Consider the following 25301-nt stretch of genomic DNA (forward strand, 5'->3'; position numbering starts at 1 on the left):
TGCAAAGAAAACCCTCCATTAAACATGGAGCCACCGCTCTTTATGTTGCTATATTTGAACCTCCTCCAGAATATTAAGACCACATCGTCATACGGTAAGCTTATATTTCAACCTCGCTCCTCCGCCGCCGGCCATGGCGTCCGCCGCATGCCACGCCGGGATCGTCGCCTGCGCGCCGCCGCCGCCGCCGCCGCCTCGCCTCGGTGGCCGGCTGTGGCATTGTCGGCGGCCGGCTAGCCTCGTCTTATCAGGCGCGCAATTTTGATCAGAGTTTATGGTGGAGTGCATGTATTTATATTCTTATTATTCAATTGTGCAGAAAATAGAGTCTCGTCTTCTCACTTATATTTATGCTTATAAACTAATATTTAGATTTTCAACTTTAAATTTGATTTCTAGTCTTGACTTTTAGATTACTAAGTACACATGTATAAAATTTCTATTCATAAATTATTGTCATTTACAAATATACATGTTGTTTGACTTCTTTCCCATCTGTTTTAATTAGCTTGTGCAAGTTATCGTCACTAATGCGTGAAAATAGTACCAGCAGTAGATTTTTCATGAAAATTACTTCGACATATTATTTGTTAATATTATTTTATGATTATAGGATTGGACAGCAAACAATGATAAAAATGCATTGCAGACAGTGTGGATGTTCAAAATAACAAGTTACAAAAAACAGTGTATCAAATGCCTATGATACTGTTGTTGATCTGATGGAACAAAGGGCTTGCTTGATGTAGGTAGAAGAAGCAATCAAACAATTAGGGTCACCAGTGGAGTGAACATGGATAGCATGGACTGGGAGAAGCTTGTGGCCCCAGTTGCAGTGGTCACTGGGGCGTCCAGAGGGATTGGAAGAGCCATAGCTGTGACTCTTGGCAAAGCAGGGTGCAAGGTAATTAATTGTTGATTCGCAGACTAATCAAACTAGCTGGCATGTTCAACACTTGGCAAATCAAACTAGCTATACTATTTTTATTACAAAGCTAGCACAAAAATTAACCAAAGTTTTCCCCATCCTTATAGATGTAGTTGAGAAATCAAACTATACTATTGTCATTACAAACCACTCACAGAAATTAATCAAAGTATTTCCCCATCCTTACAGTGGTATATACCTCCTCTAATATTTAAGATACACCTCTCCATGAAGAGAGATACCAAAACTAATCTCATATGTTGAAATATGGTCGAAAGGCGCTCATAATGTTCTCTTCAGTTCTTGATAGGTATAAGTATATGTGTATATATCCCTTTATACCGAGGCATATATACCTCTGTATACCCCCAAAGAATAGAAAGATCCGCCCATCTTTTTGCATCTGTTTATGCTTATAAGACAAAATTTGAATTTTAAACCTTAAATTTAGATTTGATTTTGGTTTTTTCACCAAAGTTTATTTTCCAGCATTGGCTTTCAGATCACTAAGAAATACGTATAAAAAAGTTTCATTCATAAATATTTATAAATATGTTTTTTTCTATAGAAAGCCAAACAATCACTCCCATTGACTTTCCATTTTCAATCACAAACTTGTGTTCTAACTAGTTCAACCGGTCTGATCATTTTACTTCTCAAAAAGTGCAGGAGGTATTTGGCTGTGTGCATCTTATCTATGCAGAGACCGGAAATAGTCTTCGAGTGATTGTATCACTCTGGTATAATCATTTGATATCAATAAAAGCTTCGTTTATCTTAAAAAAAATAGTGGGAAGGTATAAACCTCTCCAAGAAAACCTCATCTTGGTTACTTGTAGTCTTTAGCTAGTCACTCACCTAAATTTGCAGATCACATAAACTAGACACAAATATACAATATGGAAATATTTTTTTTGTTTTTGGGCTAATCTAGATATGTTTCTCAAGAGCAGAATAAGAATTATATGAAGAAATGTCAGTTGATGAATTAAATATGATCCAACGTACTAATGCGTCCCAAAAAAAGAGTATTTCTTGGTTTCTGTGTTAAGCGTTTGAACATCCGTCTTATTTAAGAATTTATAAAAAAATAAAAAATAGTCACGCATAAAGTATTATTCATGTTTTATCATGTTTTAGCAATAAAAATATTAATTATAAATTTTTTGAATAAGACAAAAAGTCAAACATTTTATCTAAAAACTAAAAAAATGATTTATCTTGGGTCGACGGACGTCGTAACGAATTAACTGATGTAACATTACATAGCTGACCTTTTTTTTGTTTAAGGTTATTGTGAACTATGCCAAGTCAGGTATGGAAGCTGAAGAAGTGTGCAGAGAGGTAAATCAAACCACACCCCATTCTAGCTGATCCAGTGCCTGCTAATTTACATGCACAAAATTAACCTGTATATGATGCCTAACAACTTGCAGACATGCATACATGTATTAATGTTCTTCCATGATTGTTCAGATTGAGGAGTCCGGTGGCACCGCGATCGCCTTCTTGGCCGACGTGTCCATCGAACACGAGGTCGAATCCATGATGAGAGCCGTGAGTACGAATTTTCGATATTTCCTGTATGCAAGGCTTCCTTTCGAATGGAGGAATTTTGTGAAAACTGAACTGATATTCCAAACTATCCCTGACAGTTAACAACTCAATTGAAAATTGTATGAATTCTGTGGTGATTGTTTGATGTATGTATATCTGCTACAGGCAATCGACAGTTGGGGAACACTGGACGTGCTGGTGAACAATGCAGGTTCTGTCAGCAATGTTGATTAATTCTTGATTGCATTTTCAGTGGATTTTGGATGAGAAGCTAGGTGCTTATGTGTGCAGGGATCACGCGAGACGAGCTGCTGATGCGCATGAAGAGGGCGCAGTGGCAGGAGGTCGTCGACGTCAACCTCACCGGCGTCTACCTCTGTGCCCAGGTCATTGATTAGCCACGTTAAATTTTCGATTCCGCTTATACTTATAATTAAAATTTTGAATTTTTTCATTATGGTTTATTTTCCCACCTTTGTTTTTTAATCACTAAGAACATATATAAATGTTTTATTTATGAATTATTTTTTGTTTGTAAATATGTCATCTCGTTTTTCTTTCTCTCAAAAAAGCAACCAATCATCACCTAGATGATAATCTAACTGCTACCGAACGTGGTCTTTGTCCATGGAGCTTCAGATCCTGCTGTTCTTTTCAGGCCGCGGCGGCGGTGATGATGAAGAGGAAGAAGGTGAGGGGTGCTCAACCTGACCTTGTGGATATGGAAAAATCTCTGAAAATTTCTGTCCTGAGGGATGCTACAACCTGCCATCAAACTATCTTCAGAGTTTTCCATGGTGAAAAGTTTTTATTTTTGTCTGGATGATTTGCTACAGGGAAGGATCATCAACATCGCCTCGGTTTCCGGGATCATCGGCAACATCGGGCAGGCCAACTACTGCGCCGCCAAGGCCGGGGTGATCGGCCTCACCAAGGCCATGGCGAGGGAGTACGGCGGCAGAAGCATCAATGCAAGTTTGAAGCTCACTCACAGTGATCATGGCTGTCACCATGGGCAGAGCTGCTTGTATCCAGTGGGGTTCCTAGGAACCCCTAAAAATATTTAGCTAGAGTTTGTTAGTTTTCACCGAATATGTATTCATTCAATCCAAATTCAGTCATCCGTAGCAGTCTAAATCTAATTCAAAGCACTAAAAAATAAATGAGTCCCTCTATTTCGCTCTAGCTCCATCCCTGCGTGTCACTACCGAAGCAAATCCTCAAGCTGCAGTTTGCTAACCTGGTTTGGTTTTTGCAGGTGAACGCCGTTGCTCCCGGCTGGGTGGCCTCCGACATGACCGCGAAGCTGGGCGACGACATTGAGCGGAGGGCGCTCGAGACGATACCGTTAGGTTTGTAGCATCATTCATGCATTCTCTGCGGTGCTTTCTGACGAAGCGATTCTGAATTTTTTTGGTTTGGGTTCTTTTGCTGCTGTGTTTCTGAATCCTGATGCGAAATTTCAGGACGGTTTGGGAAACCAGAAGAGATAGCCGGCCTGGTGGAGTTCCTGGCCGTCCATCCTGCTGCAGGTTACATCACTGGGCAGGTAAGCAGAAAATGGTCTTCAGATTATTTGTGATCAGATGAACATGTTTTGAGAGATTAGTAAGTTGTACGATAAAGAGATTGAGTTGCCTGAATTGTGGTGGTGCAGGTTCTGCCGGTTGATGGCGGTCTGTCAATTTGATAAGCAATTGCATAATGGGATAGCGATTTGGAGGAAGGACAGTCATCAGGAGAAACATTAGCCACAAAGTTCTGAAATGTAAATTGAAGTACTTGCATCTATGCTTTTGTTTCAGGCTTCACAAGTTATAGTGGTTTTTAACTGTCAATGCTACAAAGTGGAGTAATTTAACCAAATGTGTTTCCCCAGATGTTCTTGAAAATTAACCAAGAGCACTGAAACTTAGTTTTCTACTCAACCAGACCTATCAGAAAGTTAGTTGAGCACTTTATTTCCATATCATCCGGTCGGTAAATCACTGAAGATCCCAAGACATTAAACAGCAGAATTCCAAAAGATCAAGCATCACAATCTCCAGCTCCTACCAAATTCAGAATCACCAAATTTGGTATTAGTCAATGCAACATAGCACTATAGCCTGTGAGTTGTGACCACTACCTTGAAACTTTAAGAGTGTTTCTTTTTTTTTTAGACACAGTAGTAGAACGTAGACGCCTCGCTGTCGACGGATACATCGCCTACCACTAAAGGATCTAAGTGCTAATAAGACCTTTGTAACCACTATGCTACATGCCCTTTCGCAAATTTAAGAGTGTCTCCTCCATGACTGTATAGCCCTCATTTATCACAAGTGAAAACTGATCCTCTAAATTTCAACATGAACCTTTCAAGCCAAATAACTAATGTGTAAATCACACTAAAAAGACTACTAATCTACCATTTCTTCCCTCCACTTTGGGCGTGACAGTTCTTCGATCAAAGATATACCTTTTGTTTTTAAGTAATCAACACACTAGGGTTGCCTGAAAATTCAGCAAGAACGTCCGGTTATGTAACCATTGTTTTTGCTTACCTTTTTAATGTCAATTTCACACACAAAAAGAAGCAAATTTAGGCAGCATCGCTGTCAGAATTTGCAGCAAGCATATGCCTTGAGAATAAAACTCTTAGCCATGTCAGAAAGCGAGTGCTCATCACCTCACAGCCAATCCAACCCAACCATCCCACACGCAACGCCAACCCTTTCTTCTTCCTCGCGACGATCGGGCGCGGGTCGCCTCCGCCGGCGTCGCGCGGCGCGCGTGACATTGTGCTGTTGTTGTTGCTGCGGGTGAAGCCTTGCTCGGTGTCAAGCTTGATCGGTCGAACAGGTGGCGTCGGCAATGGCGGCTGCGGCTGCGGAGGCGGCGGAGTCCATGTTCTTGCCGTTCTTGGCGATGTTCGCGGCTGTATACCTCACCGGGTACTTGGTCGTGTTCCGGCGGTGGGGCGGCGCGCAGAGGGCGGAGGCGTCGAGCTGCTTCGCGTCGCTGTTCCACGGCACGCCGGCGGCGGCGCTCGCGCTCCGCGCCGTGCTGTCCAACCCGCGCGGCCGCGTCGCCGGCGACCTTGCGGCGCCCAACACGCGTGCCGACGACCTCGCCCTCGACTTCAGCACGGCATACTTCGCCGTCGACTTGGCGCACTACCTCGTCTTCCTCCCCGGCGAGGCCCTCTTCGTGGCGCACCACCTTGCCACGCTCTACGTGCTCGCCACCTGCCGCGCCGCGGCGCGGCGGGGCGCCTACGCGCTGCTGGCCATGGAGGTGCTCGCCGAGGCCACCAGCCTGGCGCAGAACCTGTGGACGCTCGCCGGCATGCGGCGCGCGGGCTCGCCGGCGGCCGCCGCGGCGCACGCGAGGCTGTCGCTCCCGTTCTACGTCGCGTACACGGCCATGAGGGCGGTGCTCGCGCCGGCGTGGTTCGCGAGGATGGTGCGGTTCTACTACGCGGCGGACGGCGCCGGGGAGGCGTTGCCGGCGTGGGCGCGGGCGTCGTGGACGGTGGTGATCGGCGCCGGGATAGCGGTGAGCGTGCTCTGGGTGAGCAACCTGTGGGTGGCATTCTTCAGAGATTGGAGAGAGGAGCGTAGAAAGGAGCATTGACCATAAGGAGGAGCATGTCCATCCACGTGTAATTTAGGGTCAATTCTAGATCATCAAAAAGAACTAAGTTTCTAGATCATCAAAATGAACTAAGTTTTATTTTAATAAAATTTAGTTTATTTAGTATAACTAAAGTTAACTCTAAAATATCCGTGGATCGATCCATAGCTATCTCTAATTGACCACATTTCCTGAATTGAATTGAACCATCGAGTTCATGAGCGGTTGACACGCAGGCAGCTTTTGAATTTTTTTTTGCTGTATTGAAGAAATTTTAGGGGATTTTCCAGGAACTAACCCTTGTTTACTGAAAAGTCATGTAAAATCACTATGTTCCAAGTCGTCATAACCTTGTTTAAGGCTCTTTTAGGACACATGATTTTTTTTACTTGTCTTAAATTCATGTGATGTTTCTGTGTTAAAGATGGCCTTATTTTAATTTAGAGTAAAATATAATTGGTTCTTAAACTTGAATCAGGTTGTTATCTACGTCTATAAGGGCATCTCCAACGGGGCTCTTCAACGGATGCTTGATAGAAAAAAAACAGGTTTTTTTTTCTACAAACTCGATCTGTGGCGACGCTAATCCATAGAAGCGGTGCTAAGCGAGACGTCGATGCTTAGCTGGTGCTAGCATACTAATCTTTTGGTCGACCAGTTATAGGCTGTAAAAGTTTAAGCACTTCTCCAATTTGTTGCGTTGCAACCATGAGGATCTTAAGTAAAGTGCTTAAGCTTAATCTTTATTTAAGCACCGGCACAAGCACTCACCAGTGGAGATGCCCTAGTCCCATAAAATGTGACCTACGTCCAAACAAAACGCAGATAACGTAGTTTAGATGCTAACTTAGGTTGCGTCTAGTAGATATCATTAGCACATAATTAATTAAGTATTAACTATTATAATTTAAAAAATAGATTTCTTTACTTTTTTAAATAAATGTCTGTATAATTTTTTTGCATAAAACGCAGCATTGGACACTTTAGGAAGAGTGCTAACGGAAAATGAGAAGCCAACTCTAGCCAACACCCTACCTAAATGCACGATTAGTATAGCCGTCCACGATAGTGATAGTTATACCCTTCCACAAAATAACTTGCACCACTCCCTAATAATAGTAGTCTCGCCAGTGTCATAAGGGCATATTCAATGGTAGAGTTTATTATGATCTCTATCTCAAGCCATGTTAGTATAAAGAACAGTCTCTCAAGCTGACTCTAGACTAATTAATTTCTCGTTTGTATTCTATCTGATCAGCGTCTCTAATCAGAGTCAGCACACGTACAAAGTAGATTTTATCGTTATCTCCTTGTTTTATACGTCAAGAGTCAATGTTTTGCTGACTCCGTGCAAAATAACTAATTTTCTCTTTCCTATCATCTCTCTTCCACATCAGCGAGCATGCAGCGATAGAGACGACAATTAGAGCCCTCTGTACGTGCCCTAATTATCACTTCGCCCCTAATTTTGTTTGGGAGTCATCGAAGTCAATTCAGGGCCGAACTGTAGATAGCCCTAAATACAAAATTCTCACCACGGATAATCACGTATTTTGGATCTCCGGTGATACAACAAACAAAGATTAAGGACTAATATGCATTTTATAGGTTCAACTGCCATTTTAGCCATTCAATTCTTTTGTTTAAGTATGCAATTTATAGGTTCACATGCAGTTCTTTTGTTTGAATAGCTGAATGAATAATGGACTGTTTAATTTTGTAGTAATATTCAACGATATAAACAAACAAATTAACTGCTACTAAGTTCAAAAAAAAGTTGTTTAAGAATTATATTCTAAAAACTTCCATAAAAATCTCCTCATTTAGGAGCTTGGAAAGCATATCCGTGATAATCCATAATTTGTACGAGGAAAATAAACCACTGCATATGACTGAAACCTACTCCAGAATATTTTTTCCCTCAAGTCAGAGCTGACAAACACCAGATCACAAGGCAGGATCTGCCAAAATGTGAAGGAAAAACACAATGGACGCATCTGTGATGGTTTGGATATGACGCTGGATCCACGTTCCTCGCTCGCTAGTCCACTACTAAAACACTAGTCACACCAAAGAACCTTGTTTGGATAGGACTAAAAAATCAAAATTTTTTATTTTTAAATCTTTTTTATAAATAATTTTATTACTAAACCCCTAATGAAAATATTGTCACCCTATTAACCTTTTGGCCACGCCACCAACATTAATATGATAAAACGGCTTGCCACGTTATTAATGATATTGCCATGCCGACCAGACGGCGTGAACGTTTTTTGCCACGTCTTTACCGTTGGCATGACCAAAAGATTCAGTTTTAGAAAAAAATTTGTCCGATGATTTAGTAATAAAATTAAAGATTATTTAATAAAAATATTTCTTAAAAATCCCGACCCACACACGTGGATATTCTGGAATTTAGGTCCATCCATCCAGGCGAGGCATAAGGGTGTTGCAACGCAACCAGAAGCATCTAAAACGAAAAACCAATGGCAGGCATCAAAAGTGTCATTGTCATCCAGCAACTACCAGAGGTTGGCTTGTCAACACCCAAAGAAAGGAGTCATTTCTGACCAGCCCGTTAAATAGAGTGAAACTGTTACTCTGGCTTCCACACAGACACGTGTAACACAAAGAATGCATTAAAAAAAATACACTTCTTAGTCGTATCATCAAGAACACATGATGCTGTATTTGATACTAGGTTAATTGATTAACTAGTTTTCTGATTCTGATACACAATGGGATGTTGAAAAAGATTAGAACAGCTAGTTCACGGTAAGATCAAATCACTTTGTTAGCAGAAAATTTTACCATACACCACCCCAAGAATAATTACAGCAAATGACATCAATTATCGAGTGGTCAAGGACAAGCTTACCACAAGAGACATGAAGCATTTCGACCCTCCACTGACAAGAAATGAAACTCTCCTAATTTCCATCAGCTGATACATTACTGCCTTGGTAAAACTAGATGCGAATAATGGAGGCACTTGTCTTGTCTGTGTCCTCGTTGTAGTTAAGCTCTACAAATGTGCCTCCACCAATACCCTTCGCTAATCTCCCAGGGTTCACACAAATAAAATGCTTAGGTTCTTCACTACTTTCATCAAGAGAAAGCACCTGTCAAAGTGCAAATCATTTCATTTGAAAAAAATTGACAATAAGTGGCATATTTAAGCTCCCTGATTATCATAACTCAATGTCATGCATGTCAATTTAAAATTTCAATACCATTTCTTGTCATAGCTACCTTCACAAATGGAGCAAGGTCGGACGGAAGTAGGAGAACATCAGGAGCTGATGAGATCTCCAATGCTCCGCTAGCGAGTGAGAAGTCCAAGGGTACACCAGCAGGAGGAGGATATAGAGGGTAATAGCTATAGGAAGAGTATATTATATCAGAATCCATTAGTGAAAACATCTGCACTGAGTAGACTATCATGATGTATGGAATTACCTTTGTTGCTTCAATATGTGTGCGCAAATTCTACCAATTCTGTCACCAGGCTTTCCACCAGGTGGCTTGCGAGAAATTTCTTCACCGCTCAGATGTTTCAGGATATCCATTGTACAGCATCCAAATTGTATCTGGAACAAGCAAAACAGCTTTGAAGAACTTGAATAGCATAAGATGAGATATATTTGTTCATCCTTAATATGTGTTGATGCATTAAGAAGGGTCTTAGACAAGTTCCAAAATTAGGAAAACAAGGGAGTCTTCTGGCTTTTTTAGGGAAAAAAAAACAAACGACATATTTACAAATGAAAAATAATTTGTAAAAGAACTCCAAATTTAAGGTTGAAATTTAAATTTTGGCTTATAAGCATAAGTAGAAGCGAAAACGAAAAGATGAGGGTGAAATATTTAGTAGGCATACACAATAAAATTGTGATTCCCTTATTTGCCTCATTGCCTGGACCTTTATGTGTCAGTGACATCAGTGTGAAATACAGGATTGTGTGAATTTTTAGTGGAAAACAAGGAATAGCCTGATTTCATAACAGATTAGAAGAAATAATTCGATAACATAGATATGTCACTGTTAGACATTTCATGATTAGAATGTGTACTTTGCCTCTAATAATTAAAGTATAATGGTCATCACATGATTTATTTTCTTCATTTAGAAAGGGTACAGTACCTCATTACAACTGAATAGGCTTGGATTAGCCAGGCAGCTAATCTGCATAATTTGTAAAAACAAAAGTCAGAACAAGGAAACAATTGTCAAATATACTAGTATTTAGCAAGGAAATAGAAATCTTACAGAGTGATGTATTACTACCTGGTGTGTGATGTCTTCGGGCAAATTCAAGTCAAATGCAGGCTGCATATAGTAAGAGTATAATTGTGTCAAGCATGTGAAGGCAGCATCAAAATAAGGCTTGAATAATAACAAGCTATCAGAGAAGAGAGAGAGAGGTTGGAGAATGCCGAAATATAGGACATGTTGGCTAAACAATATAGTAGATGGATTAAAAATCCATGCGCCTAATCTTATAGATCATGAATACTGATATGTGGCGACATGGCAACTTGTTCCTAATTGTCAAATTAGACAAGACGACTCTGAATGAGAATGTTGAGCACCTGAGGAAAAACAAAGTCATGGTGCGCATCACGTACGGATGGAACAAGAATCACACGAACATTGTGCCCCAAATACTGGGTGAAGTCTTGAATCTGGGCAAAGATATCAAATAGACATGTATTACTCAGTTGTGTATTTCATAGCTTGCCACCATGACATCTTCTGCATTCCGTTACCTTTCTCATGATTTCAAAAAGAAATATGTCTTGAAAACTCTGGTCAACAGTTCCCTTTTTTATTTCAGGATGATCAGAGTCAATAAAGGGTCCCATCTGCATCGAAGACACAGCAATTGGTATCGACTGCCAGAACATATTGCATATAGATACATTGATTCATGAACAAGATTCAAATGCCTCACCAATATGAGAAGCTGAGGCTGCTTACGAGAGGCATAAGATAGCAATTCTTGCAAAGGCTCAAACAACAAATTATCAGTTGTTGTATAAGGACCTGCTGCAATGACCTATAAGAAATATGACCGTCAAACATGACAACATTAGCTTTGATGTTTTATCAATTCGCAGCGAATACATTATGGTTGTTATTTGTTGCATCATTTAATAAGTTTTTAACCCTACAAAAGTGATTGGCTACCTAAAATTATAATATGTAATTGAAGCACAATGAACCAAATAAACAATGATATAGGGAACAAAAAATATTTACTAGCTTTAACAATAAGATGTACAACACCCTAGTGGTATTGAACTTTCCTGTGTCCTTGATAATTTAATTAAGCTAAAAGAACAGTGGATAAATATCAATATAAGCTAAGATTCAGCAGTGGTTATCAGATAAAAGGGCATATTCATCCAACTGTTTTCTCAAATGGTAGAGCAGAACTAACCGATGACAGCACTCTTGATAGAATGTCAGAACTTTGGTGGCTTTCACTGTCAACAGCTTGTTTCTTAGCATGAGGCAGTTGAGCATCCGAAGAGTTCGGTATTGAATCGATCAACTTTGACACAACAAAACAATGCCCACTAGGATTGTGGCCTTGAATGCCAACGACCTGTTATTCAACTTGGTGTGAATTTAATGTAATTGATAATGCATGAGATATGAAAAAAATACAGATACCTGCCCAGGAAACAAGGAAAACTGGTCTAGTTCCTTCAAGTCTAGGCGTACACGCTGCCCCCTGGAGTGCTCAACACTAAAAGTTAAAAAAATCATTTAGTTACCATACAGAAAGAAAGGGTGATGAAATAGTTTTCGATGCAAACAAGTTCAAGAATAGATATTTACCTGCCCTGTAGCAAGATGGATTTTTCATTTAGACGGCCTTCCCCATCACAGATTACCATGCCAACTGAAAACATGCTCTCCTAAAAGGAAGAAAAAAATAGATATGCTTCCAGGACAGGGATGATAATGAATTGAAACCAGCAAAGTTCAGCTGGCATGTACCTCTGAAGCAAGGGTAGCATCTGCAGGTTCTCCACAAAGCCCAGATGCAGAAAACAAGATCCCAGACCTCCTTATCCTATCTCCCAAGTAATTAAACTGCAAATGAAATATAATTAAACAGGCAGCTGTAAATGAAGATTGAACAAACAAGTTAGAATTGTCCTTACTCTATCTTCTATTCTGTCATACATGAACCTACAACCTGGTTCAGGCTGTGAGCGTTGAACTTGCAAGGCACATCTTTTACTTGGTTGAACTCTTCGAATTATTTCATCTTCTGTTGATTCAATCTCGTCTTTACTTGGCAAACTAGCCACATTATCAGAATTAAGAACACACTGTTGAGTAAATTTATTTACTCGTTGAGAGAACGGGGTAATGCGGTCGCCATTTGTTTTGGCCAATCTGCTGGATGATGGCCTACCAGTGGTCACTGGAGTAAGCTCAGAGTTAAATGACTCTCCATTGGTATTGGTCTTTTCCTGTTTAGTGCTTGGCGTGTCAAGGAATCCCTCCTCATCTGTGTGCGTATTGCTCAAGAGCCTGCACAACAATTACTTGTTTATTATGTTTTGCCTTAACATTGAACAAGCGATAACAAAAAAAGAAAAAAAAAATCTTCTGCAACAAATTAAAATAAATGCACATCGGGGAAGCAGGGATATGGAACTGACATGTCAACATCATTATTAGAATAGATGTGAAGGCTTGTTTCTTCTTTTACAATCCTGTCTTTCACTTCATTTTGCAGGTGTGACAGAAAACCATCCAGATATGACTTTTCAAGCTTTAACCCATCCAATTGCCTGCAAAAGCCAGAATCATCAGTTTTGGCTGCATCATGCAACAGGAATAGAAAAGGTATTGCTTTGCAGTGGTATAATTGCGAATGTATGATTTAACAGCTTAAAAAAAAGTGTTCAGAAAAAGCTCATGGTACATCATGAACTGGTAATTGATGAGAAGGTTCTTACTTCTTAGTGAAAAGTTTGATAAATGATGATAGGTAAGAGTTGGTTAAGAAGTTGTAGCTACAAAAAAACACAATAAAAGAAAGCAGCACTACGGAATACATTACAAGAAAGCAACTGCCACTCCGGCCAGTACTATTATATTACTTCATAAGTACTGCCTTCAAAAGGGTTACAAAACATCTGGCGAGCAGATAAAGTTCGTTGCTCCCAAAACCATTATTTAGTACCTTTTAACTACTTTTTACTGTAATAATGCAGATCAAAATGCTCCTACGCGTCATTAGATATTCATACTCCCTCTAGTCATAGATATTTCATGTCTAGGACAAGATTCCGTCAAGCTTCTAAAATTCCAACCATCAATAATTTCTCAATGTTTAAGGGTCTTCAAATATTTAATGGCAGAATCTTTGCATGCCCTCCAAATCAATCAGCATATGTGAAATGTAAAATAGAATTATCAGCAAATCAGGACACCTTTTTTTTTGTTACGCCAACAATCAAGAATGACCAGATTTTACCTACAAAAGACGATTCCATTCGTTTAGCAGTTCAGGCCAGTCTTCAAACAACATGGCAGCATTTTTTTTTAATAAATGAGTTTCGATCAATTCTTAGAGGTGCATTACGTCAATGTGAAAGATAAATTTAATCCTGAAGCCTTGTGAGAATGGCAGAATGCCAAGCAGACAGATTGTGGCCGCTTTCCCTTCCTTAACCCCACAAAATAATTTGGAAATGACCCTCCCGAAACATAATCAGAAACAATGATTTCCTATGTCCTTGGCGAGCACTAATCACATGATAGTAGCTGACAGAATTTCTCTAATCGATAAATACGGCACCCAGGAATTAATACTTTGATAGGATGTTGACCTATTGAGGTAGTAGACCTCCCAGTTGGAGACGAGATCCCCGGGGCTCATCTTGTAGTTGATGCAGTAGGTCAGCACTGCACAAACCCACGCATCAGCTCGGAGCAACGAATCGAACCGGAGAAATTTTTTTCAAAAAAAGAAAAAAAAAATCAGGAGGCGTACGCGTGGAGAGGATCTCGGCGGCGTCCCCGCCGATGGAGAAACCGCTGCTCTCGAACTCCGCGCGGATCTCTTCCTCCATCGCCGGGCGGCGCTTCCGGCTCCCTTGGATGCTCGTCGGGGAGCGGCAGACGCGGGATGGCCGGCGGGGTGGGGTGGGGTTGGATTTGGGGCCGGGGAAGCGAGGAAGGGGGCGGAGAGGCGGGGATTTGGGGAAGACGATGATTTTTGGCGGGAATACGGCCAACAAGAGTGGCGGGAAACATTTCTTTGTGGGCGGGAGCAAACCCTAGATAGCACCTGAGGTTTCGGGGCCCAAATTCGTTTCCTTTTTCTCGCACGTGCTCGATCCTGTCTCTTTTCTTCTTCTTTTTTTTTTGACCATTTTTGTTCTTTTTAATTTTAAAATTCAGAATCTTTTGGTGACCAATAGTTTCACAATGTAGCGGAATAAAGGCCTTGTTTGTTTCCAAAATTTTTCTTTAAAAACATCACATCGAATTTTTAGACACCTAAATAAATCATTAAACATAGATGAAAAAAACTAATTGCACAGTTATGTGAGAAATCGTGAGACAAATCTTTTGAGCCTAATTAGTCCATGATTAGCCATAAGTGCTACGGTAATCAACATATGCTAATGACGGATTAATTAGGCTCAAAAGATTCGTCTCGCGGTTTCCAGGCTAGCCGTGAAATTCGTTTTTTCATCCGTATCCGAAAACCCCTTCCGATATCCGGTCAAACATTTGACGTGACACTTCTTCTAAAAATTTTCTCAATCTAAACACCACCAAAGATAGACGTGGGTACGTAGCTACCTATATCCCGATAGACTATCATGTATACATATGAATAACACGTTGCGCACGCGTCGCACTAGCACGTGATTGTTTATCTTGTGAGGCCACGTTCGCCACCCCTCCCTTAGTTAACTTATCCGCCTCGTTTTCTCTGTTAAACGTGTATTTTTTATAAAAAATTTCTATAGAAAAGTTGTTTTAAAAAATCATATTAATCTATTTTATATTTTTTAATAATTAATAATTAATTAATCATATACTAATCTATTACTACGTTTTCCGTGCCGGGGCTAAGTTAACTAACACCCCCAGCCGAACTCGGCCTGAGTTGGTTACGCACACAACAAATAAATATTGTTTTTTTTACATCACCGTCACAAATGAATTTTGAACAAAAGCATGAGACATGCAGCTTTCCAACAATTTTTTTAATACAAAGGGCATTTTTCACTGGTTCTAACAAAATTTTGTTCACTAAAAAAGGATTTAAAATAAATTAGTTATGATTTTTCAAAGTTTACACACTTTTCAGTTGGGATGGCATATTGGTCCTATACAGAAAACTAACATTTGCTAACCGTCAACAAATGGTATAGTGAGGTGATTGGTATAAAAGGGTGGGAAAACTTGAACTAGTGCCATAAAAGGAACCAAACCAATCTTTTGAGTGGTATATACGGAATCCTCTCTCAGTATTTATTCTAAGTTCCCAACAAAAAAAAAACTAGTTCAAGTATTGCAACTTGAGGAGCCAAGTTGGGCCAGATTTCTCTTGCTAGCACAACTATGTTCTTTTGGTTCATAAATAAAATATTATCTGATTTTTTATGGCTATTTAATACTGTAAATAATGAAATTAACTACTAGTAATATAAAATTAAAAATCTGGCAGGATGAACTTTTATATAAAAAAATTACAAGAAAGATATGTTGTTAGCAATTTGGGATGCGTGCGTGCAGAAGCTAAGGAATAATTTGGCCAAAAACAACACAGTCTGCTGATGATCTGCACCCATGCAAAAATACATATCAAAATCCAAGTATCAATTTTCCAAGCATGTATAAACCCAACAAAATGAACCAGTGAATCAATCTACCAAGCAACCACCGAACACGAGAGAAATCTTGCAGGATGACACCACCGCTCCAGGAAAAAAAAAAAAAAGCTGACCTGATTGGAGGATTTGTGACAAGTTGAGTCACAAGGATACGCACAACCGAGTGGCTCCGAGACCAGTGGAATCACGATGGACAAGAAGAGGTCACACGGTGCATTGGTGGTGGGAACCAAGATGAAGGTGTAGAAGCGGACGACCAATCTGCCTAAGGGGATGAGATTTCTGGATCCGATTTTGGGAACAAAGGGCGCCGGGGCAGATTAGGCGAACACGTGCATGGATGCATGGGAGAAATCTCAAAAATTGGATTTCAGCATGATAACCATGAGGAAATGAAGTTTGTGCATTATTATAAGATAGATGACACGTATAGTTAACTTGGTATAAAAAACTTTTATATTAAACTTGCCATCGTAAAACTATAATCACTCTCATCTTTTCGCTTCTATTTATGTTTATAAGCCAAAATTTACAATCTTAAATTAGGAATTTATTTTAAGATTTTTTTCACCAAAGTTTATCTTTGGCTTTTAGATCATTAAGAATATGTATATAAAAGTTTTATTAATAAATTATTTTTCGTTTGCAAATATGTCGTTTAGCTTATTCCATAAAAAAGCCAAACAATCAACCCGAATAATACTCGACTGCAGCACACATCAAAACTCGATACATTACACTCTGCATTCGAAAACCTTAATATATAACTACCTCCCCGTTTTATGATATTTGACTTTTTTAACAACATTTGTCCATTCGTCTTATTCAGAAATTTACTACAAATATAAAAAATGACAAGTCATGCTTAAAATTCTTTTGATAATAAAGTAAGTCACAATCAAAATAAATGATGTTTCTATTATTTTTTAAATAAGATAAATAGTCAAATATTGCAAGTAAAAAAGTCAAACATTTTACATTAGGAAACGGGGGAGTACTAGATTTTGTACGTCCTGAATAAACGAGTGGAGTGGGCCACATATACATCATGTCTCTCACCTATGAGGATATATCCCATCAATTAATTGAATGATAGTATCCATATCCTCAGAAACAACAAATCCATGTTTTAAAATAAAACATTAATGTCGGCCTTCTGGACACATAAATTAAAATAAAACATTAATGGGAGTTGAGGGTAACAAAATTAATACATACTTCTTAAATAAATAACATGAGGAACTCTAGAATTGGATTCTCCATAAATTAATAAGATATTTCTTCTAACTTTATCTTACCAGAGGGTATCCTTTCACTACATTTAATGGAAATATTTTGAGCATCTTGAACCCTAAAACTACCATCATAGGCTGTTGGGTTGTCTACTCTCCTTATAAAAAGACCACAAACCCTAGAATGCCAAACACACAGAACTCAATCCATCCTCATCTTCAACAATACTAGTAATACACCTAGCACACAACAATGGCGTCTTTGAAAGTGGCAGGAGGAGTTGTCGCCCTCCTGCTCATAGTGTGTTGCGCAGCTGTTCCACCGAGGGTGTGTGCAAATGATGTGCAGCCAAGTGCCAACGTCGCCTTCTCCAAGGATCATGAAATGCACCCATGCCCAGAAGGCGGACATCCTGCAAAAATGCAGAGATTGGGTCAAGAACGAGTCCCCTGTCCACCTGCAGCCCGTGAATTCCCCGTGCTGCGAGGCGGTGAGAGCCGTGCGGAACCGCAACATGGATTGCATCGTTGATCTGCTGACGAGCGAAGAGCGGAGCAGGCACAGCGTCTCGAAGATCAGACAGCTTCATAATATGTGTGATGAGGATGAACTGTAAGGTAAATTAATATTCATTAGGGCATGTTTAATGGTAGAGCCTATTGTGGGCTCTATCTCAAGTCAGGTCAGCAACAAGAGTCTATTTTATAATGATCTATATCAATGCAATAACATATTTTTATTACACTACTTTCCTTTTTATACACTCTTATGCATAAAAGTTTCCTTGAATAAATGTGAAGAGTCGACTTTAAGCCGTTATCATGCATGACAACAGCTTTTCTCTCTCCTTTCCTCTATTTCCTCTATGTCACCAAACTTGCTTACGTGGCGGTGACGATTGAGAGAGTCAACTATTAGGCACCTTTGTACGTGCCTTTACATGATGAGTTACTAATTAATAAGTTTTATGGTATGCTGCAGACAAATATATTTGATTAATCATTTCTAGCACTCATCCTTGACAGCTTTCTATGCCATGTTGTGCATGGTGTGTTCAGGGAAACTAGACGGTTGTTGTCTATGAAGTATTGCATGGAGGTAACAGAGGAGCTTGATTAAGATATGATGTATGCAATCAGTAGAACAAATCATTCCAACTACCATCATTGTAATATATATGGTGTGTTACAAATAACATGTATTGGATAATTAAAAATCTCATTGTTATGGTTTGTCTCGTGAGATTGCCCTGTTAATTTGCTTAAGACACAACACTTGTATCTTTTATTTGGACTTGTTTCAAAGAAGAAAATGAAGAAATGTCGGATCAACCACACCACATTTCATAAATACATAGAAATATATAGGCTAATGCGAATAGTTTGATACATAGTTGTCACGCCCAGAAATTTACACCAAATTTCTGAAAATCTCAGTCCAAGAATCAGCCCGAGTACACACTATGACAAATTAATACACAGTTCCACAACTTAAAAATAAATAAAAACAATTATCTATCGAAATACAGTGAAAAAGAAAAATAAGACTAGAAGCATCTAATCTTCAGCTTCAGCTGGCGATGACGGCTCCACACCACAGGCATTCTTGACGGCGGACTGAACCTCACTTCAACCATGCGGAAGACCTTTTGACTGAAACTCTGGCACTTGCTCTGGTGGGGAAAAATTAAGCAAGGCTGAGTACAAACCACCGTACTTAACAAGTAACACCCAAGAGAGAAGAAATAATGAATGCAATAGGATACAAGAATATGCTAAGGTTAAATTGCACAAAGCTGTAGTAATTTAGCAAAACAGTAGATAAAATAGACTGAAATAAAAGTAAAGTAAACATTTAAAATAATCATCCGCTGTTCAACGTTACACCACGTTGCAACAGCCCTAGACCGCTATCGAACGTTACACCACGTAGCGACAGGGTCAACCCTCTGCCCAATGTTACACCACGTTGCGACAGACCCGAACCACTGCCAACGTTACACCACATTGACAGGGTCAAACCGGTTCCAAGTTCATCTTGTTATTTAAAGGTTCACTAATCCCAGTGAATCTGTAAGTTCGCCCCATAACTACGGGCACGACTATTCAAATAGTTTTACTCTGCAGAGGTGTACAAGTTTACCCACGAGACACAACTCCACTACACTTGAACGTGCGTCGGTGTATCACCACAGTACCATGGAAAGGAAACTGTGATAGGACCCGTGACATAACCCTCCCTATTCAATCGCACCACACTTCAGGTTTCGTCCCCTCCTTTACACCAAGTCGGGCAGCCCCCTTTTGTGCCTAGGTGAATCCGGAAGCAGCATAGGACTATCATTACACCACGACTCTCATCCATACTCCATCACGTTCACCCTTGCCTGAGTACGTCGAATAGTTCGCAGCCATGCTTCAAATCCCACCTTACCCATTTCGGCTTGTGGTTAGTACGGGTAAGACTTCTAGGGTTTCCCGAGAACCGGTCCTTAATTGTCATGGGCGCGACTCTCAAAACCATGCACCCACAGCCCACCATAAGAAATATTTTAGTTGTACTTAATCCACAACGTAAGATTAATCATGATCACAACCATTAAAGGTCTATCAAAGTCTAACCAATAATTAAATAAGAATTGGTGAGCTAGTTGAACTAAGCATGGCTAAGTATTTCCTAAGCCTATTTCTAGTCAAATTAACCATAGGATGACAATAATAATAAGTGGGAATCAACGGATATAAAGGTAATTGCCCAATAGGTAAATACAATAAATAGATTTGCATAAAACAATGTATGTTTGAATGTAAAACGGGGAATTTTATAATCACGAGATCGATATGATCAAAGAAGGGTGCCACTTGCATTGCTCTGACCCACGAGGAACTTCGGCGACGACTTCGAGGACAAACGGCTCTACGACAGGCGAAAAACCTACGACAAACAGAGCAAAACAAGCAAAACAGGCTATAAAACCACTGAAACAGAGAAAGAAACTATTTTTAGTGGATTCTTGGCATTTTTCTAGATTTAATGAAACTTGAATGGGCCTAAACGGAGACTAGATGAATTAGTTTTCAATTTTAGAAGTTTTCTGGGTTTTTAGCTAAACAGAAAAGTCCTAAATCAATTATTGCGCAATTAAATGGGGCGCTGACGTCAGCGGAGGGGGAGGTGGCGCCGACAGGTAGGGTCCTCCTGTCGGTGGGAGAGAGGGGAGGCGGGTGGATGACAGGTGGGACCCGGAGGGGAGAGAGGAAGGGGGGTGGTGGCTGGTTGACCGGTGGGCCATAGAGGGGAGGGAGAGGAAAGAGAGGCTGACAGGTGGGGTCCACCTGTCGGGGGGGGGGAGAAAAGGGGAGGAGAGGGAGACGGCACCGGCGGCGAGCGGGCGGCGGAGGGCAGCGACGACGTGGCTCGGCGGCGGCGACGACGCGACCGGCGGCGACGGCGAGGGACGGCGCCCGGCGGCGAACACAGCGCACCATGGCGACGCGAAGGGAACAGCGGCCGGCTCAGGGAGGCGACGACGATGGCGCGACGGGCACCGCGGCGCTCCGATGATGGCCGGGTCGCGTCGGCGACGGCGGGACGGGGACGACGGCAAGCGGAGGGGCGATGACGAGGTCCAAGGCGCGCACGGCGGCGGTGGTGACCTCAGCGACGTCCCGTGGAGAGGAAAAGAGGGGGAGAGGGGAGAGGGGACGGCTTACCAGCGACGGGGACGACGGCGGCAAGTCGACGAGGTGACGGGACAGGGGATGACGGCCGACGGCGAGGCAATCCGGCGGCGGGCGGCAAGATCGGCCGACGGTGGTGAGACAACGGGGCGCGGCGGCGGCTCGGGTGCGTGGAGGAAAGGCGGCGATGGCACTTGGGGGAGGGGAATTTATAGGGGAGGGGTGCGGCGGCTAGTGCGGACGGCGGTTAGAGGCCAAAACGGCCACGACGAGGGAGGCGGCGGCCATTGTGGCTGCGGCGGCGGGGAGCCTAGCTCGGCCACGACGCGGCGGCGCGACTGGTTTGAAGGGGGGAAAAGCAGACTTCGCGGGGCGGCGCGGGCTCGGGCGAGCGTGGAAACTAGGCCAGCTCGGCTAGGCCGGCCCGGGGGAGAGGGAGGAGAGCGCGCCCGGGGAGAGGGAAAGGGAGGTGGGCCGCGCGGCTGCTGGGCCAACCCGAGAGGAGGAAAGGGAGAGGGAGGAAGGGAAAGGAGAAAGGGAGGGGATTTGGGCTGCGGCCCAAATCCGAAAAAAGAAAAAGGAGGGAAAAAGAGAGGTAAAGGAGAAAAAGAAAAAGCCCCACTTTTGCCGAATTTTAAATTAAGTTTTTTGGGCAAAATTTTATATTCTTCAATTTGAGTTTAAATCCAGTTAATAATTTAAAATGCTTTTCGGGACATTTTAGAACATTCCGGAAAGCTTCCAATTAATTAATTAAATTAATACACTTGTTTTCTCTTGACCTTTAATTAACAAATTATTTTTAATGTATTGTTTAATTATTTTTAGGCTTGGGTAAAACTTAGGGCGTGACAATAGTCTTCCTTCAACCCTTTGAGCGAAACATTGATTTATTTTTTCTAAATAGACTTATCATTATGGATAGTTTTTTCATGATGTGATCCCTTACATAGTTCAGTGTTAATGTTTTTGAGTATGTTATACACCTGTAAGCCACTACAGTGCTTTGTGGTGAAGCCCCTTCTCCTCTATTGTGTCGAAATACCTTTTGTTGTTGTGATAAGGATGATGACTCCTTAAAAACCTATGATGCTTTATATACATGAACTTCTTGGATCATTTGAGAGAGATGTTTGCATCTCATGTAATCAATGCACACAAGCATGGCTCCTTTTTGAGTTTGCATGAAAGTATTACAACGAGCTAGGTAATTGTTAATAGTTATGATCAAAGATGCATGTACACTATTTTAACGTAATCTCGCCTAATCTCGTTCCCTTTGGAACTTCCACCAGCACCACAGTGAAATGCAAAGATCTAGCTATCCAATTCATAAAACAAGTCAACAAGTACCAAGTTTAGCACATCTAGCAATTAGACTATGCATGGCAACACAAAGGGAAGCTTACAACATGAGTTAGATATATTTGACCGAGATTTTGCACAGAGACTTTTTACCGAAGTTTCAATCTTTAAGGGAATCGTACTATTTGTTATGAGCTCAACTTGAGTCGGGTTTCCACGACCCTATCCTCGGGGTTGCACAAATGCACTCCCCTCACTCGAGGTGTCTCTTCCCTTTCGGAGATGAGACCTAACCTTCACGAACTTCTTATCGGCTCACTACAAGAACTTTGGTGGCTTAAGAAGTGACTCCTAGCCGTCTAGGTGTCCTCAACCATCAAGAGTAATACGTTTTCAAGAACTTCTTGGGAATGAATCTAGTGCTTAAGAAATTTCTTCAGGAAGTCAACACCAAGCACTCAAACGAACTCAAATCCACGTACTCTCTCACACACAAAATCTAAATACTTAGATCCGTAGAGTGAAGGAAATGAGGGAGCAAGTCTCAAAGTGAATATCAAGAATTCAAGCCAAGGCCCAAATGAATCAATAACGTGAGCAACAACCCTAGCTTGAGAGGTGAAGGGGATATTTATACCCCATCTCAAAATCTGCCCATTGGGGGCAAAAGATGCTATCTTCAGAACTTATAGTCAGTTCAAAAACAACAGTTCCTAACACTTAGAATTTCAAAATCAACTGTGAAAAGTAAACTATTCAAAAGTTCCGGTCAACACATTCGAAAACTTTGGTAATGTCATAGAACCGAAATCCTAAGCTCAAGTATCTTCGGAACTTCCAGTGGGTCCTCTTCGGATCCTCCAAAAATCTTACAGAACTGAAATCAAGAGCTCAACTTTCTTCAGAACTTTCAGTGAGATACCTTCGGAACTTCCCAAAAACTTACATAATTGAAACTCATGGTAGAACGACTATTCAGAAGTCCCAGTCATCACCTTTGGAACTTCTAGTCAAAATAACGCAAATCCAATAAGATAGCAATAGACACACATTAAAATTATTTTCGAGCACCGAATTCATTTCTAGATTTCGGTGCAAAACCCCTCTCTATAGTACGACAATCCTAAATGATTCATAATCAAAATAAACAAACACACTAACACGATTACACCGGTTTTCTTTTCTTTTCAACACGGGCAATGCAATGACTTTGCTAGAACAAGGACTAATCATCTCCATCACAATCTCGCATAAAACATTAGTCCTCGCCAATTAATTGTCATTAATCACCAAACTAAATTAGGAGCCTGGATGCATTTTCAGCAATGAGCTTTAATTGAATATACGTTTCATTAGAGAAACGTATTTGATAGAATACTGTGTTATGACATATTTTTCTATTCCCATAAGACATCACTTGCGCATGCAACATGTTATTGTATATGGTAGAGCACAAACTATATACCTATCTGTTGGTGCCAGGAATAAATATTAAACTTACAAGTCACGCATAGAAAGAGCAATAACAATACGAAACTGGATGATCCATGGATTTCTCCGAAAGAAGACATCAAATTGACATGTAAAGTGCACACAGATTAGTTCTTTATTTGACTTGCACGGACCAGAAAGCCTCTCCCTGATATCACTTGGAGAAGCGATCACCCTGACCCAACAATTCCACACGAAATCCATTCAAAAAGCACCTTTCTTATCCCCAATTTCGTGCAAAATTGAAAGGACAAAAATACTTTACATTCACATCCAAGTTAGGCACAGTCGTATAATCACAAAGACGCCGTTAGAAATCTTTAAAGATTTTGAATTTTTAGTTATCATTGTAGAGAGTACGAATCAGTGGTACCGTACCGCACTACCTGCCTCTTCATATATGGTGTAAGCATACGGAGATAGAGTTAATACCACACGATCTGACTCGGGTCGAGAATGTCTTGTATTCTCCGGTCACACCGTAACATATATATATATATATATATATATATATATATATATATATATATATATATATATATATTTATTTATTTATTTACGAAACAAAATCATATGTAACTCAGTACAGGACCTCTTGTAACCGTAGGAAGTCTCTTGAGGATAACCCCAGAGCTATTCAATGTAAATACATGGCGCTAACATTTAGAGTAGGTGTTGGTACGTATTTGAAGGCACCAACCTAAAAAATCCCTCATCACCTGCTTACCATATTTCTTTCGGTCTCATTTTTCACCCCATTTATTTACCGTTGATACAAAATATCAATACTCATATTTTCATATTACCTCCCTAAAGATAAAATTCGTGCAAAAATTAAAAAAACAAAAAAAAACTTGACATCCAAGTCATAGTCAGGATCACAGAACCACAAAGTGAAATTTTGACACTTTTGATTATTTTTGAATTTTTTTACAAGTAGATCCTTAAAATAACATATTGCACGAATAGTTATTTTTTACCGCGCCAACGTCATTGGCATCGTTGTTGAATAGAATGTCGCCAATATCGTTGGTGATGTCCTCTAAGTTATTACGTTATACACATGTGGCCGGAGAACAGCGCCAACAAACAATATTGATGCTGCCCAGTTCAACGACGACGCCCATAACGATGGCGTGGTCAAAAAAATCTATTCGTACAATAAGTTTTTCTAAAGGTCTATTTGTAAATTGTTTTTTGAAAAGGACCAAAATATCAAAATTGCAGGAACCACAAAGACACATTTAGAAACCTTTAAAGATTTTATATTTTTAGATTACCATATTTTGATGATGATAGCTATAACGATAAATATCACTAGAAAAGATCAAATAAGGAAGCCTACAAACATTTTTTTTACAGTTTATACGTTCGAAAAATACGTCCAAAAAGCATCCGCTGTCTCCGAGCAAGTGAGCCACAGGGCCGAAAGCCCGAAAGGATTCCAACGCCGCCCCCGTTCCACGTTCCACCCTCCCCCGTCGCCCGCACGCCGAACGGCTCCCGTGGGCCCCACCCGTCAGCCACCGACACCTACCACCCAGTATAAAACCCCCTTCCTCCTCCTCTCCCTCGCCTCGCCTTATCCCCTCCTCCTCGCCTTCTCCGCC

At 40.8% G+C, this 25301-nt stretch overlaps 3 protein-coding genes across 3 annotated transcripts; 2 read left to right on the forward strand and 1 right to left on the reverse strand.

The window, feature by feature from the left end:
- Positions 1–88: 88 nt before the first annotated feature.
- Positions 89–4646, forward strand: LOC102713424 (3-oxoacyl-[acyl-carrier-protein] reductase 4-like). The gene is made up of 11 exons (XM_006663866.2): positions 89–251; positions 750–904; positions 2219–2272; positions 2405–2485; positions 2651–2696; positions 2777–2871; positions 3144–3176; positions 3322–3456; positions 3744–3837; positions 3952–4034; positions 4143–4646. Exons 1-11 carry the CDS (start codon positions 134–136, stop codon positions 4173–4175), a joined length of 927 nt encoding a protein of 308 aa, XP_006663929.1. The 5' UTR covers positions 89–133; the 3' UTR covers positions 4176–4646.
- Positions 4647–4743: 97 nt separating this feature from the next.
- On the forward strand, positions 4744–6333 carry LOC102719544 (TLC domain-containing protein At5g14285-like). The gene has a single exon (XM_040529461.1). It carries the CDS (start codon positions 5339–5341, stop codon positions 6098–6100), a length of 762 nt encoding a protein of 253 aa, XP_040385395.1. The 5' UTR covers positions 4744–5338; the 3' UTR covers positions 6101–6333.
- Positions 6334–8774: 2441 nt separating this feature from the next.
- On the reverse strand, positions 8775–14203 carry LOC102713695 (DNA polymerase alpha subunit B). The gene is made up of 16 exons (XM_006663867.2): positions 14125–14203; positions 13961–14036; positions 12785–12916; positions 12278–12653; positions 12111–12206; positions 11949–12028; positions 11781–11856; positions 11545–11712; positions 11056–11160; positions 10871–10966; positions 10694–10786; positions 10389–10430; positions 10245–10286; positions 9560–9690; positions 9353–9479; positions 8775–9222 (listed from the first exon to the last, which is right to left on the reverse strand). Exons 1-16 carry the CDS (start codon positions 14201–14203, stop codon positions 9070–9072), a joined length of 1872 nt encoding a protein of 623 aa, XP_006663930.2. The 3' UTR covers positions 8775–9069.
- Positions 14204–25301: the final 11098 nt, after the last annotated feature.

This window comes from Oryza brachyantha, chromosome 12, assembly GCF_000231095.2.
Source record: "Oryza brachyantha chromosome 12, ObraRS2, whole genome shotgun sequence".
Lineage (NCBI taxonomy): Eukaryota > Viridiplantae > Streptophyta > Magnoliopsida > Poales > Poaceae > Oryza > Oryza brachyantha.

Excerpts from the sequence above, each read along its gene's own strand:
- LOC102713424 (XM_006663866.2), top strand. The coding sequence starts at position 134 with ATGGCGTCCGCCGCATGCCACGCCGGGATCGTCGCCTGCGCGCCGCCG. Across the intron at positions 2,273-2,404 it reads CTGAAGAAGTGTGCAGAGAG|ATTGAGGAGTCCGGTGGCAC; the intron begins GTAAATCAAACC and ends ATGATTGTTCAG. Across the intron at positions 4,035-4,142 it reads CAGGTTACATCACTGGGCAG|GTTCTGCCGGTTGATGGCGG; the intron begins GTAAGCAGAAAA and ends GTGGTGGTGCAG.
- LOC102719544 (XM_040529461.1), top strand. The coding sequence starts at position 5,339 with ATGGCGGCTGCGGCTGCGGAGGCGGCGGAGTCCATGTTCTTGCCGTTC.
- LOC102713695 (XM_006663867.2), bottom strand. The coding sequence starts at position 14,203 with ATGGAGGAAGAGATCCGCGCGGAGTTCGAGAGCAGCGGTTTCTCCATC. Across the intron at positions 12,029-12,110 it reads ATGCTACCCTTGCTTCAGAG|GAGAGCATGTTTTCAGTTGG; the intron begins GTACATGCCAGC and ends TCTTCCTTTTAG. Across the intron at positions 9,691-10,244 it reads GCCTATTCAGTTGTAATGAG|ATACAATTTGGATGCTGTAC; the intron begins GTACTGTACCCT and ends TGCTTGTTCCAG.